At 39.5% G+C, this 14745-nt stretch overlaps 1 protein-coding gene across 5 annotated transcripts in view; it reads left to right on the top strand.

Annotated features, from left to right (window-relative positions):
* The window catches only part of slc39a11 (solute carrier family 39, member 11), a 173042-nt gene that overhangs the window by 3761 nt on the left and 154536 nt on the right, over nt 1–14745 (top strand). For all 5 annotated transcript variants that reach the window (XM_028970551.1, XM_028970548.1, XM_028970546.1 and 2 more), the window contains exon 4: nt 11815–11973. In XM_028970551.1, coding sequence (XP_028826384.1) covers nt 11815–11973 — 159 coding nt within the window. The remainder of the gene's footprint in view (nt 1–11814; nt 11974–14745) is intronic.

Here is a 14745-nt window from a genome sequence, read left to right as displayed (position 1 = left end):
TGTGAAATGCGTTATGGTCATTTGCTTTATTCTGTCAGTAATTGGAACAATGTTGTTTTCCATAATTGGAAGGCAAGTGCTGTTTTGCATTTTAATAGAAACCTTCATCATACTATTCTGTTCTTTGTTCTTGTTCTTATTTATTTATTTTATATCTTCTTGGTAAAAGCATTGTCTTTACCGATCTGCACGTCTGTGTGTCAGATTCTCATGGGCGCTGTGATGTCTGCATTAATGGTTTACTGTTGTTTCTTGGCCAAGCATGACATGACACAGTCTGCAGTTTTCCCAGGTGAACATGGATGACACAGTAAAGTATTTATAGCATCTTAAATATTGCAAAATTCTTACATTAAAAGAAAAGTATAAAAAAGTATAAACAATCTAGTATAAAATATTGAATTGTCTCTCATTAATTTCACTTAGTTTCAAAAGTGAATGTGATGTGATACACAGGACAGCACACGGTGCACGCAATGAAATGTGTCCTCTGCTTTAACCATCACCCTTGGTGAGCAGTGGGCAACCATGACAGGCGCCCGGGGAGCAGGCAACCTGATTACAGGACCACTTCCTTAACCACTAGGCCACCACTGCTCTGTAGTTTCAGGCTAGAATAGTTTATTCTTTGGTATGCACAGGAAGTGGCAAATTTGAATAGGTAATTTTTTTGCCCATTTAAAAACAATAAACACAGAAACACCTTAACAAAAATAATGTTTGACTGTGAAAAACCTTTGGTGATGTTTTCTAGATAATTCAATAAATTCGAAATCTGTGTATTTAAAGGCAGTGAGAAAATCGACTACACAAAAATGTGGATATTGTGGCTTCTTTGTTCAGAGCATAGATAGAAATGAGGCCAAAATACATCCAGAGTCTAAACAACATTTGGTGTCACGTAGACCTGCCCCACAAGGCTGATGCAGCGGCTGGCCTCTTGAAGAAAAAGCAGGCCTATGAAAGCACACATACATGACATGAACTACAACTCACTTCCTTCCAATCTGTGTGCATGTTTATGTCTCGCATCTGAAGTCATATTTTCAGCAGATGGGCAGTAATGAAAACATGAGATGTGAAACCCAAAGAGATAAACTGCAGTGAGCTGACAAAATTGCAGTTGACACAAATTTGTTTGAATTTTTGTCAATTGTAGTATAATCTACAGAAATAATCTGTTGCGTGCCCCATCTAAACTGGATGTGCAATATTTAAGTTGTGGACTGCATGTAACTGTATTGTCAATCGAGGAGAGTTCTGTGATCGAGGAGAACTGTGTTGGAAAATGTATAGAAAAAGTAAAAAAAAAAAAAAAAGATCAAAACTAGATTTTTCCTTTGAGACCAGTAGAAGAAAGAATTGGGGGATCACCCTTTAATTATATTTTTTAATTTCTGTTGAAAGGCACCTTTAATTTTTTAAGACGATTGCTGATTGAGTAGCTGTCAGTTTAAGGATTGATCCATGCTCCCATAATGTCTGGATAATCAATGACTCTTCTTTCATCAATAGCTCATTCAGTTGGGCCCACTTTAATCATTTTGATTGGTGTAGTTGTCTTCTGTTTTAAAGACATTTTATTGAATTAAGACATCTGTCTTGCACTTTTTAAAGTTTTGAATATAAAAGTTGTGGCTCAGACTCTTTTTGGGATTTCACTGTGCATGTTTACCAGACATACTGGCTTTTTTTCTCACCAAAACAACCCATAATCAAGTGTCCATGAGTTTATTCACTTCCTGAAATAGACAATATGGTTCAGCTGCTGAGTGCTACATTTGTAATGTTGATTTTTTGTTTCTAATTTTTAAAATCATATTGGAGGCCTTGGCAGCATGACTGGAATGACAAAGCTCGAAATTAGCCATAAATTGTGGGTGTCTGGCACGGGAGCCCTGCTCTGCTCACTGTGTGTACAATGCCAATCTGCCCGCTTCTCACCAGTAAAACTCGCTGTTCACGCAGTCAGGTTGGTGAATTTTAACCTGCAGTGACCCTGCATAGCAGACGCAGTCCCAAATGTTGCAAGAGCTTGTAAACATGAGCAGATGTCAGCACCGGCGAAAAGTCCCCCACAAAGGACCAATGAGTGAAGAGCAGGAACTGCCCCAGGTGCACAGTGCCCACCCCTGTAATACTGCCAGCCTCCCTCTGGTAAGAAAGTCTGCTTCAGCTGAATGTGTGTGTGTGTGTGTGTGTGTGTGTGTGTGAGAGAGAGTAATCCTGGCTGAAAGCACAAGAGGGTTTAAGACTTTCCAATTCCCCTTAATTACATTCTTTCTTTTACTGCGTCTGTGTGAGCCAATTAGTGTCTTAACGACTTTTTTCTGCTTTTCATTTTGGCATGGAAGCATCTTCTCTTTGATTTAGAGTAATTGAAACCAGCAAAGCAGCTTTGGGGTGGATTAATTGCACAGAAATACGATTTGCATTTTAGTTTCAACAAGAATGAAGAATAAGATTTTGCAGGTTTAACAGCCAAGTGTGACAACAGTAGAGTGTGACAACAATGTCCACCATCATCTGAACCATTTCACCATGGGAACAATCTTTACAGGGTCCAAAATTGTATTTGTGCAAACCAGAATTGAACTGATTCTCTGTTTGGTAAAATGGATCAGAGAATTTAGAAAAGCACAATATACAACCTGTACAATGAAAATTATGAGATGGTACGCTGAGAAAAAAAAATTGTCTTAAATTTTTACCACTTATGTGTGTTATGGAAATTAGTAAGAAGAAAATGTCCTTAACAATGTGTCGTGACGTTTTAATAATTTTATAAAAACACAATTGTACTATATGAAATACTTTTTTTCCCTACTGTAATACGGATATGAATACAAAAAGAATACAAGAATGCAAATAACTAAGTTTATAATGTAAATTATTTGATGAATACATGTTAAGGGAAGGACTCCACAGTCAAAACAGGATGGAACAACAGGGTCCAATTGGCAGCAGTGGTTCTGAAATCTTTCATTGTCTGGTCAGATCTTGTTGATCTGAGCAGCGCGCCATGTCCAAGAAGGTGTGTTGTTGAAATTCTACAAATAATGGACATGGAATGACTGCAACAGAAATAAAAAGGCAGTCTACATCCTTTAGATCCTGTACTCTCTATTGGTTTTTAAGTGTGTAAGTAATGTTTTTAAGACTGCATTAACATCAGTAGAAGTGTTAGAAAATATTGATACAGCAATATATCACAATATTTTTTACATGGTGATATTATATCGATACAGGGACATCAAATATCTACATTTTTGTATTCAAATTTAGTCCACTGGGAGGTTCTGTTGAGGTCAGCGGAAATGACTACAGTGTGCGACTACAACCTCCGCTCCTGTAGATGGCGCTGTACAGCCGGGTACTTGGAATTACTGCTTGCATTTCAGGCAGAGTGAAATTACAGCATCTTGTATTTCAGCTCTGTTTTTACATTTTCATTGATCTGTTCAATATCGCAATATGTACAGTATCACAATTTATTGTGATATAATCGGATCGTGACCCATGTATCATGATACGTATCATATCATGATAACCTTGCCAATACACACCCATTAACAGCAGCATGAGTTTATGGGGCAGTAGTGGCCTAGTGCGTAAGAAGCGGACTCAAAATCAAAGCGTTGCCTTCACGGTGGCACTGAGGTCCCCTTGAGCAGAGTACTGTCCCCACACACTGGCGGAGGACATCTTGTTGAGTGCACTTTCACTTTGAAGTGAGAATTAGGATCTTTAAACACAAGCAAATAAATAAATGGATTAATGAATAATTGTTAGCAGCCCTACTGTTAACGTGCTGAACGGATCCCTTAAGACTGAAGGGCACCTTTCCTTGGAGGCTCAAAAACGTGAATGTGATTTCCTCAAGTATCCATTTTAATTTGTTGAACCGAGCTACACTTTCTGGTTCACGCACCTTTGTGTTCTCTTAATTGTTGGTGAGTTAAGCCGTCCTGGATTTAGCAAGGTGTATTTCTCGGGCTCTCAGACCTTCCTGCGGCTTAGTTTGAAGCTCCTGCTTTTTCCAATTATCATTTAACGCTTGGCCCGGTGGCCTCGCCCCATTGCTGCTAATTAACGGTGGCGATGACGCGTGACGCTGGCCAAGTGTCTCTGTGATCATTAAAGCAGCAGACAGCCTGGCTTATAGAATATTTCTACTGTACCGCTCCTGAGTGAAGTTCAGTGTACATATATTCCTCTCCATGCATCATTTATAAATGTTGCATGCGTTAGAATACATGAATGTAATGAAGCTGTGATGAGCGGTCTGATCTATGACATGGATACAGGGACATTCGCTGCTGCAGAAAGAGACAGAGAGTGTGTCTGTGCTGTGTGCTGTGCTGCCGTGTATCACAATGACAATTATTTGTGTAATTCATTCATTTTTTTAGAAATCGATTGAAAGCCTTAATATCAATGTGTCTTCATATCTGTAAATATAGGACTTATTGTCATTCATTCAGGTGCAAAGCCTCTGTGGCCAATCAGAATGAGTTATTTAAGGCTTGGATCTGGGTTAGAGACAGTGTGCTTAACCCCATCAAGACAAAACTGAGTTTTTCTAGAAACACGTCTGGAGACGCAAGAGCCCTGAACTGTCATCGAATGGGAGGCGCGAGCGAGCTAGAAAGTACAGCACCGATTCCCGGCAGCGATGCTTTCCGCCATCTCGCAAACTCTCGCATACTGAACCGCATTGAATCTGCGTGCGATAAAGTAGACCGAGGGCACATCACTTAGTGCTGACCGTGAAGTTTAGCAGAAAACTTTTCGGTCCTAATCTGATTCAGCATGCATTTTAGCGTCGCTCTGGAGCCGCCGCTGTTTACCCATCCTTCACACCCACGTTGGATTCGTCTAGCCAGGGCCATATTTATTTTTTTTATTACCACCACAATGGAATTGCAGCAGATCAAGGGCCTGATTGCACTACAGCTAATTTTGTTACATGGAATAAACAAATACTCAGTGCTCGGTTTAAATGTTAAACGCTTTGTTGTCATACAGCAGCCTGTTTGTGTGTATATTTGATGGGCGCTCTGTCTGGACGAAAAAATCGGTATGGGTAGTAGGTGTGCAGCGGCTCCATGCAACAGAGCCCCCCCTTTTCTCACTTACAGAGAAAGGAAGACTGGGAAACCTTCCAGTCCTTCATCGCACCTTTTTAACTCGGTCTGCTTCTTGTCACGTTAACCTATTCTGCCTATTATCATTTTTAATCAAATAATATGCCAATAATGTGCTGGAATATATGATTTATCTTTAATTAAATTGCCTGAATATATTTTATTTTATTATGATTCACCTCAGTCAGGTTTAAAATAACTGTGGTACAATTAGATAACATGCAATTATTTGTGTCGGGCAAATTCATGCATGTTAGTGCATTATTTAAATAATGTTGACAATTATTTTATTGCACATTAACAGTTTTTTTCTTGTTGTTTTATTATTTTTATTTACCCATACATATGAAAGTGAAGTGACTGTGAAATACTGCAGCACAGCACACGGTGACACAACGAAATGTGTCCTCTGCTTTTAACTCATGACCCTTGGTGAGCAGTGGGCAGCCAAGACAGGCGCCCGGGGAGCAGTGTGTGGGGACGGTGTCTTGCTCAGTGGCACCTCAGTGGCATCTTGGCGGTTCAGGATTTGAACCCACAACCATCCGATTATGAGTCCGCTGGTATGTTGATCAGTACTGGCTTGTGATGAGCGTCATTACGTGTCTCACCGAAACAGAAAACAAATTGCAGACAGAAAGCAGAAAAATGGAAATAAATGGAACGCTTGTGCTAAGGTAGAGGCGGGCAAACATTTTAGCTCAATCCATGGTGCCACCACAATTTTATATATTTTTTGAAGCATGAGTGAATTACAAATCTGAGGAGGCCATTCCACCTACCAAGCCAAATTCTTGTTTATTTCAGTGTATTTCTTGCACTACCACCTCAGGCAAGATATCCAGTGTTCTGACAACAACTCTGAGAAAGTTCTTTCTCAGATCCAAGCTAGTTTCCAACTCTGGCCGTGGTTTCTTGAGTGTGAGAACATTACCTTACAAAAAAAAAAAAAAAAAACCCACACACCATTGATTTCTGATGGCATCACTTCCTGGTCTGCTTGTTTTTGGGTGTCTGTCTCTCAGTTTGCCGCTTACTGCTTCAACACTAGGGTGACAGTCATCTTTTTTCATCAGTGTTTCATGGGGGACGCACACCAAAATGGCTTTTTAAAAAGCTGATTGTTAAAATAAATGAGCCAGAAATCACCCCATCATCCTGTTCTGTCTCTTGGCAGCAACAGTTAAAGAGTCACACTGTGTCTCTGACCCCCCCCTCCCTCTCTCTCTCCCCCTCTGTCACATATCTCTTTCTCTCTCATCCCAGTTCTTCTCATTCTTGTCACCACAAGTAGACTTTTTGGGCTCTATTGCTCTCTGCACCTGTCACTGAAGACATTTTCTTTTGGGCTTAGCCTACAGCTCTCCTCTCTGACTTTATCTGGCTCAATCAGTGTCCAATCAGCAGGCACACGGCTCTGAGTCGGAACCGACAGCTCGAGGTTCACAGCTTGTGGACATTGCTGGATCTGTGCTCAGCAGGCTGGCCTGAGGAGAGTCCGACACTATGAAAACTTTGTCGTCTCGCTGGGAAAGCCTTACCTGCTAACTGTAAAAGTTCTATAAAAGTTCTTCAGCAATAATCATTGTGTATGCCTCCACAACCACTTGTAGACAACCATCAGTGACCTTGTTCTTTGACCTTTGCCTGCCAAAACTGAATCGATCCCTGGATGAAGACTAGCAAATGTTTGTGGCAAATATCAAGAAATTCCGTTTAGGCATTCCTGATGCATTTTATTCACAACGACATGAGGTCATTATGAGCTTGACCTTTGTAAACCTTTGTACAATTCATGAATGTTGGGTGTTGTGTTTACAAAGTTGAAACTAGGATGGAACCAAAAACTGGTCAGGGGAGTGCGGATTGTACACAGACCATTTTTCTGAAAATCAAATCGGCCATACAGGCGTACGAGACCTTAACTCTTGTATTTGAAAACGTCATGTAGAAAATGTATGGGATGCATTGATATCGAGGCATTGGTAATCGTAATCGAAATGAATCGTGAGACCAGTGAGGGTTCACACCTCTACTGGACAGTACAGTGTAGTCCAGCTATCACAACTAGTCCAGTGTTATGGTCCACAGTGTATGTCCATTATGATGATACTGGTCCATTTGAAGATCCCTCTAGCTTCAGTGCTTGGTGGCTGTGGTGACACTCTGGTACACTTCATGCTGGCATGAGGTGGAAGGCTGTTCCAAAGCAGGGGAGTAACCATGGGGGACATTTCACCCAATGCTTTTTCCAGAACATTCATATATTCACAAAACTTTAATGTTAAACTGTTCAAGAATTTCTAACCTGTTGAGTAGAATGCAGTGGCCAACAGTTTCAAATGCAGCACTGTGATCATTTTGGATGAAAATTGAAAAGCAGTCAGATGACATTAGCAGATCATTTGTGAAGTGGTGTGGTCTAAAACCTGATTGGAATGCATTAAGATTGCTGTTATTTTCCAGGAAATTTGTGAGCTATTTTGCTACAGATTTTTCTACAATTGGTAGATTAGAGATCACCGGTAGGGTCATAGTATCTTAGTGGGTAAGCAACTCGCCTATAAACCAGAAGACCACAAAGTAACAGGTTCAAACCCCACTTACCACCATTGTGTCCCTGAGCAAGACACTTAACTTTGACACTTACCTGTCTACAGGGGGACTGTCCCTGTAACTACTGATTCTGGTAATGTGCATCTGGTAATGGGCGTCTGATAAATGGTTTAAATGTAAGCACTTTGGGATGTGACATTGGGCACACCTCACGTCGTCTCCAGGAGCTCTGAATGCAGGCCACCCCGCACCTGAAATCCTCATTATTGAAGTGTGCCTGCATCAGTGCTCCAGGTTCCGGTATTGAACCAGAAACCTATGAGCAAAGGGAGACATGGTTGTGCTCAGCCACTCTTGAATAGTTGTGTTTTGGTAGTCTTGGTTTTGAATAGTCTTAGTTATGGCCTGAGACGGTGTGCCTCCGGGGTCTGGTGTATGTGGATGTGTAATGGTCATGTGTTTTTCTTTCCAGGTAGTGGCCGTGTGTGGAGTGATCTCTGTGTGAGTGGAACTTTCGCTTTTCCCATTTCCCCACACCTTTAACCCAAGTAGAACCCTATATGTTGGTTTGTCCAGTTTAAAAAAAAGTTTTGTTTTGCATTAATCCCCTTCAGAAAAGAGGGTCCTCCTTCTTTCTGTATTGTGACAAGAAGACTGGTGTAAAGAAGTAACAGCCCCTCAACAGCATATTGACATATAAAGCATAATGGGTCCATAAAGTAAAATTCTAAATAATAAAACAAAAATGTTAATAATGGAAGGCCATTATGACTAGACACTCTCAAGATGAGTACAGGGTCTACTCATAAGGATTTTCAATAGCAATATTCTTAAAAGGATTCCTACATCTTACAGAATCTGTAACAAAGCTTAAATTTTATGTTAAATCTCTGAGCAATGCTGGAAGCAAAATTTTTGTCTTACAGTTTGCATCAGTTCCTATCAAATTAGACAGCTTCTCCTTTCTTCAGATCACCTTTCTTCTGCTAAAGTCCTCTCAAATGTAAGAGGAAGATTTCAACTTCTATTCTAAATCACATGTAATCAAATATATAGAGAGACTTGATAAGGTTCTGAAGGTGGAATATGAATTCAGATAAAAAATATTTGCATTCAGTACAACAACAGCCGTTCATGAAAGTCTTTGAAGAGGTTGTGCCTCACTTCATAATCATGTTCTTCATATTGCTTCCTGCGTTGGAGGCCTCGCAGTCATCTTATTTTGTCCGTAATGAAACTATAAACCGTCTACCGTATGAAATTAGTCATTAACTAACATCGGAGCTGCCCTGATAACTCTACTTCCTTTCAGAAATAATGTCCTCTTTTTTTTTTCCCCCTGTCACTCTGGCTTAATTGACCCGTGGCCTCCGTTATTATATCTGTGGGGGAGAGGAAGATTGTGAAAAGATGTGATTGCGATAAAAAAGTGATAATGACAGTGTGCTTTAACAAGGTAGCCTTCAGACAGGTGTTGTGAAAAATTGAACTTGTGGCTATATAGATTTTTTTGTTCTGGGGAGTGGATCTGATTTTTGTCTGAAACTAATACTTTATAAAACCATAATGTGTCATCTGGATAGCCTGGGCTCATGATGCAGCCTGAAACTCCTGGATTGATGGGGATTTCATATGTGTTCTGGCTCTTTTTTGAGTGTGTGTGTGTGCTTGCCCGGTGATGGACTGCTACCATCTCTGTGGGGTGGGGTCGATAATGAATATTATAGATTTATTGAAATTTTTCCATGTCGGTGCTTTCTTAATCATCAAACAATTTCATTTGGCCTCACAGAGATTCCTGGGCCTTATATGACATTCTTGCACACATTTTGACCTTTTAAGAAAATGGATCAATGGATTGATACTGGATGGTATTTGGTAGTGATGGATCAGCCGTTTCTTTTTTGCATTACATTGAGCTAGGTTTGACAAGATCATTAGCCACCGTGATTAAATTTGATTCTGTATTTGATTCTGATTCTGTACCAATAAACTTTACCAACCCTAATTCAAACAATATCAGTACATTATGGTTTTATCTGAAAGCCCAATTATAGCCATACAGTTCTTAATTAAACATAATTTGTTATATTAAAGTGAGACGTGAGCAGGTGTTGTGATTTTAATTTCGATCGAACGCACAGGCCCTGCAGCACATTACGTAATGTTAAAGACGCTCTGGGCCAATAAGTGTTTCTGCATATCTTCCGGATGTCATGGAGCATGTTCTTTCAAACTGTCATGAGGTTGCAGACCTTGTGGCAAGCTGGATGATAAACAATGACACATTTAGTGGCTGTGCTAATAATCGGGTTACATTTCTATTTGATCAGTGTCATTGTGCAGGCTGGGACACTACCCTCCCCAAAGCGTTTGGCCTAGTTTTAAAGTTTAATTAATCTCATTAAAGGCGGTGTGTGGCGTATGCTAATGGCCTGGCTCCAGGTAATGAACGGGCTTATTAGCTCTAAATGTCTTCAGTAGGGGGTTTAAACAGATGGAGTTGGGTGGGGTTGTGGCTGTGTCGTCGTTGGTGTCATGGCTGCCCATCAGTGGTAGTCATGCTGATTAGACCACGGGGAGGATTATAGTAGACGACTGGTGTGCACTTAATCATGTTTGGAATTTTTTATTTCTTGAATAATATGCATTAAATAAATACTTTCATTTTCAACCTTATTACAATAAAATGATGACGATGAAAAAATTTTAGTTTTCGTTAGCTAATTTGCTCATGATGTTGCTCATGATGTGACAGAAATGTGACAATTCCATGTAAGTATCAAACTCCTGAAGATCGAGTTAGCTCATAGGCTCCAATTGTCAAAAAATATAAACTGTCGCAACCATGTTGTGAATAGGTAACGAGGAAGATGAAGAAGAAGGACGCAATCGCATGACATTTAATTTGGGAAGCACAGGACAGGGGAGACATCCGAGACGCTGGTGAACATGGAACATAACTTCAAAGACCCGACGGTGAACAGAAATGAACAGGGCAGCTTTATACATTTGACACAGGTGAAAACGATTAGGGAACATACACACACACACACACACACACACACACACACACATATATGTATGTATGAATGTATGTATATATAGCTGCTAAGCCAGAATTTCTAAAGCCCTCTTCTTTGGCCGTTACCATATTTGCAGTGCTTTTAGTTGGGTGTGTTATGCAATGCTGAGACATTATATAGTGAATGCTCCCTTCAATTTTTAAAGAAATTTTAATTACACGTCCCTTGTCAACTGGGTCTGGTTGTTGTTAAGGTGGTGGGTAAAAATGGAGGAGGTTTAATAGCACTGTTGTCAGACGTTCACAGCAGGCTGGCCCAGTTCTGATTAATGGATGCACTCTGTTTGGTATTTTGGGAATATTAGTGCTGCCAAGTGTCAAAAAGAGTTTAGCGCTTTTTCCAAGGATCCGAAAAAAAACATTTTCATCCGAGAGAAGACAGTCTTTTGGCAACATTTGTTGAGTTTTAAACAAAAGGAGAGAAAATCCCTAAACTAATTTTAAAGTCAATTTTGCCCTTCTGTTTTGACCTTGGTCCAATCAGACATGTTCCAAACAGGGATATCAATGTGGGGGCAATTTGATTTTCTCTTATCCTGTTGCTTTTTTGACGAAGGCCAACATGCAGAAACGGACACAATTCTGTCGCAAAGCGACTCGTGATTTTTCCATTTTAAGGTCAAGCGAGCAGAAAAAAAACAATTTGTGCTTGGATAATGAGACAACTAAAAGCTTGTGTTTTTTACTGTTGGTCTCAGATGAGTCTGATTTTAACTTATTATTTGTGTTGCTTCGGGTTGCCAAGGAAACCGTCCTGTTTGTGTTTTATAGGAGGTATAAAATGGCTGTGTGCGCAGCTGAATTCTGCAGCCTTCTGTGCTCTGTCCGAATGGTCATGAATTTATTACTAATATTGACGTTGGTTCTGCTGTTTAATCATTCTTCCATGTGGAAAAAAAAAACATTTTATAGAATGTTGTCTGAATTTTTTTTTGTCATGTGTATTCATCTACCCTATCAACATTGTAATTTATTAATTTATTTTTTCTTTACATTTACACATATCTGTGTTATTGTCATTTACAGGTCATGCTGGCGGCTTCCTATTGGTCCTTGCTGGCCCCTGCGATAGAAATGGCAGAGGACTCTGGGAAGTATGGGGCATTCGCATTCCTTCCCGTGGCCGTGGGGTTCACACTGGGTGCAGCTTTTGTTTACCTCGCCGACTTGATGATGCCCTTTTTGGTGAGTCATTTCCCTCTTGACTACATCCAGTGCACTTTAGCTCGTGCTTTCCGAAGGGCCAACTAGTTAGAGTATGATTAACAAACACTTCCCACGCACTGTGTCATATATAGCACCTGGGGCCGCTTTTTCAAAAGTAATCCACTAGGATTTTGGATAACGGATTGGATCAAATGTTGAAAATGGGTTTTTCAAAAGAAAAAATGGATTACATAATCAGATTAGATCTCGTAATCCAATCTTGGTTTTGATCCGGATCAAACTTTTAGTTTGGCTTTTTCAGAACTTTTCTGTAGGATTTGATTCACTTTGATCGAAAAAATCTGGATTAAACTGATCCCACCAGAGGGGTGGATTCAGCGTGGATTTCATGCCCAAAATGTAATGAAAATTTAAAAAATGTATCAAATAATACAATAGTTGGATCATGCAGTATCTTACAAGATATCCTATTTATTCATATGGTTTTATTTTTATTTGTCTAATTACATCCGTCAGGCTACAGTGATTAGGTAGGCTTTAACGTATTCAGCCTTTCAGTATAGGCCTACAGCAAAGTAGAAAGAGTTTGGCCTCATAAAATAATCCCCCAAACAGCTGTCAAAATTGACCAAAAACAATACACACACACACACACACACACACACACATATATATATATATATATATATTAAACACAATCGAAAATATTATGGTTTTTTAGAATATTTATGCAATGATTACAACTTTGTTGTTTTGTCCATGGTCTTTTTCTGACCAAATGTGAGTATTGTGTGTGGTGTTCCCAAAAATATACAACCAGCAATGTAGCCTGTGATCAGAAATGACCACAATCAGACGTAATGGGCTGTATAATGACTTCTGCTGGGAGGCATGCTCATTGACGGACACTGACGAGCTTTCTGTTATATTGATGGCCAGGAAATAAAATATCAGGGACTTTGAGGTACTTGAAATACAACAACAATTTTGTATTTGCTTTTTAAAATGAAAAGGTCCAAATGGCCGATTTAAATGCTGTTTTGGTTTTCCTGATTGTGATTAGTTTCACATAAAAGGGGCAGTGGTGGCCTAGCGGTTATGGAAGCGGACCCGTAATCAGAAGGTTGTGGGCTCGAATCCCAAGCTCCCACATGCTGCTCCCCGGGTACCTTTCACGGCTGCCCATTTACATTTACAGCATTCATCAGATACTCTTATCCAGAGCGACTTACAGTCAGTAGTTACAGGGACAGTCCCCCCCTGGAGCAACTTAGGGTTAAGTGTCTTGCTCAGGGACACAATGGTAGTTCGGTTCATAGGCGAGTGTGTTACCCACTAGGCTACTACCTCCCAACTACTACCTCTGACCACTGCTCACTAATGTGCTGTGCTTGTTGTGTATCACAATGACACAATCACTTCATTTTCATTTGCACTCTTTCATAAGGTCCGGGAATGATGGGTGCTAATGACTGTCACAGTGGAATTGTAAATTAAATAACTGTCATTGTTGTCTAGGCCAATGGGTGGGCAATGTCTTCTAACTCAAGGGTGGGATTTCTTTCTTTTTTTTGAGTAAAATTTTAATTTATACTTGTGCAGGCAACGTAGAGGGACATTGAACCGCGTTCCCTTGGCAACGCTTCTGGCTCCAGCTCAGGTTGTCCAGCACATGTCAGAGGCATATATATTAATCCATGCCCTGGAGTGGAGCCCTCATTTCATGGTACCGACCACGACAGCCAGAGGAGAAAAAAAAAATTGTGTACACGAATTAAAAAAAAAAAATGAAGGTAGACAAAGAAGCTTGTATGTCTGGCGCTGACGATATCAGAATTTTAATGATGAAATTGCTCTTTTCGGTGCCAGATGTCTCATCCTGTGTCATTGTACTGCAGATGCCTTTATAGTCACAGTAATATTGTATTGGTTACAACACTTTGTCATGCAGGCCTTATACTAGATGTTATATAACGCAGCACTGTTTTTGTGTGTCTCTTTAACGAAACTAAATCACAAGACAGTAGTTTTCCATGCCAAAGTGCTCTGAGATAGTACATTTAAAAATTTGTAAAATTAATAAAACATGGTAATATAATTAAATGGTAATTAATTATATTGGGAGATTCTGTGCTATTTGTTTTTTAATCTATCATTGGCCTCTCATATGTGGCATGTTTTTCTTTTTTTATAGTAGGACAGTGATACAACATTGGAGACTTTTTCATACAATAGCATATGCTAACAGCTCTACTGACCAGCGGCCAAACCAAAATGCATTTATTAATCAGGACTATTCATTATTTTAGGTAAAACATATTGCACAAATTGCATTTATTGCACTTTCTATTTTAAACAAACAGCAAGTGAACAAGGGTTTCAGTTCAGAGTGAAACCTCAAATAAAAATAATTTAAAAATAAAAAACTATATTTGCCCAAGACAAAGGGTTAAAAAAATCTAAATAGCAATTACAGAGTGCAATGATAAGGTGCAAACAAGAAAAAACTACAGGCCATCAGATTTTTGGCAATTAAAACCAGCTTGTCAACATTTTCTTGTTTAGGAAATGACCAAAGGCAGGTCATTATGAAAATACTTAATCATTTTTTGATATTTAATTTAAAAGATGAACATATTTCACATACCTGCTTATTTGTAAAAAATAACTATAGACAGGGCAGGTCCATAAACAGAAGCAATTTGCATAGTTTTATCAAGAACAATAGACAATGAAGAAACTATGTAATATATAGAGGTGTCAGAACAGAATCTGTAGTGGGGTGGAAGA

This window comes from Denticeps clupeoides, chromosome 2 (assembly GCF_900700375.1).
Source record: "Denticeps clupeoides chromosome 2, fDenClu1.1, whole genome shotgun sequence".
Taxonomy (NCBI): Eukaryota; Metazoa; Chordata; class Actinopteri; order Clupeiformes; family Denticipitidae; genus Denticeps; species Denticeps clupeoides.
The sequence above is the reverse complement of the archived record's forward strand: the minus strand, read 5'-3'. Positions and strand labels throughout refer to the sequence as shown.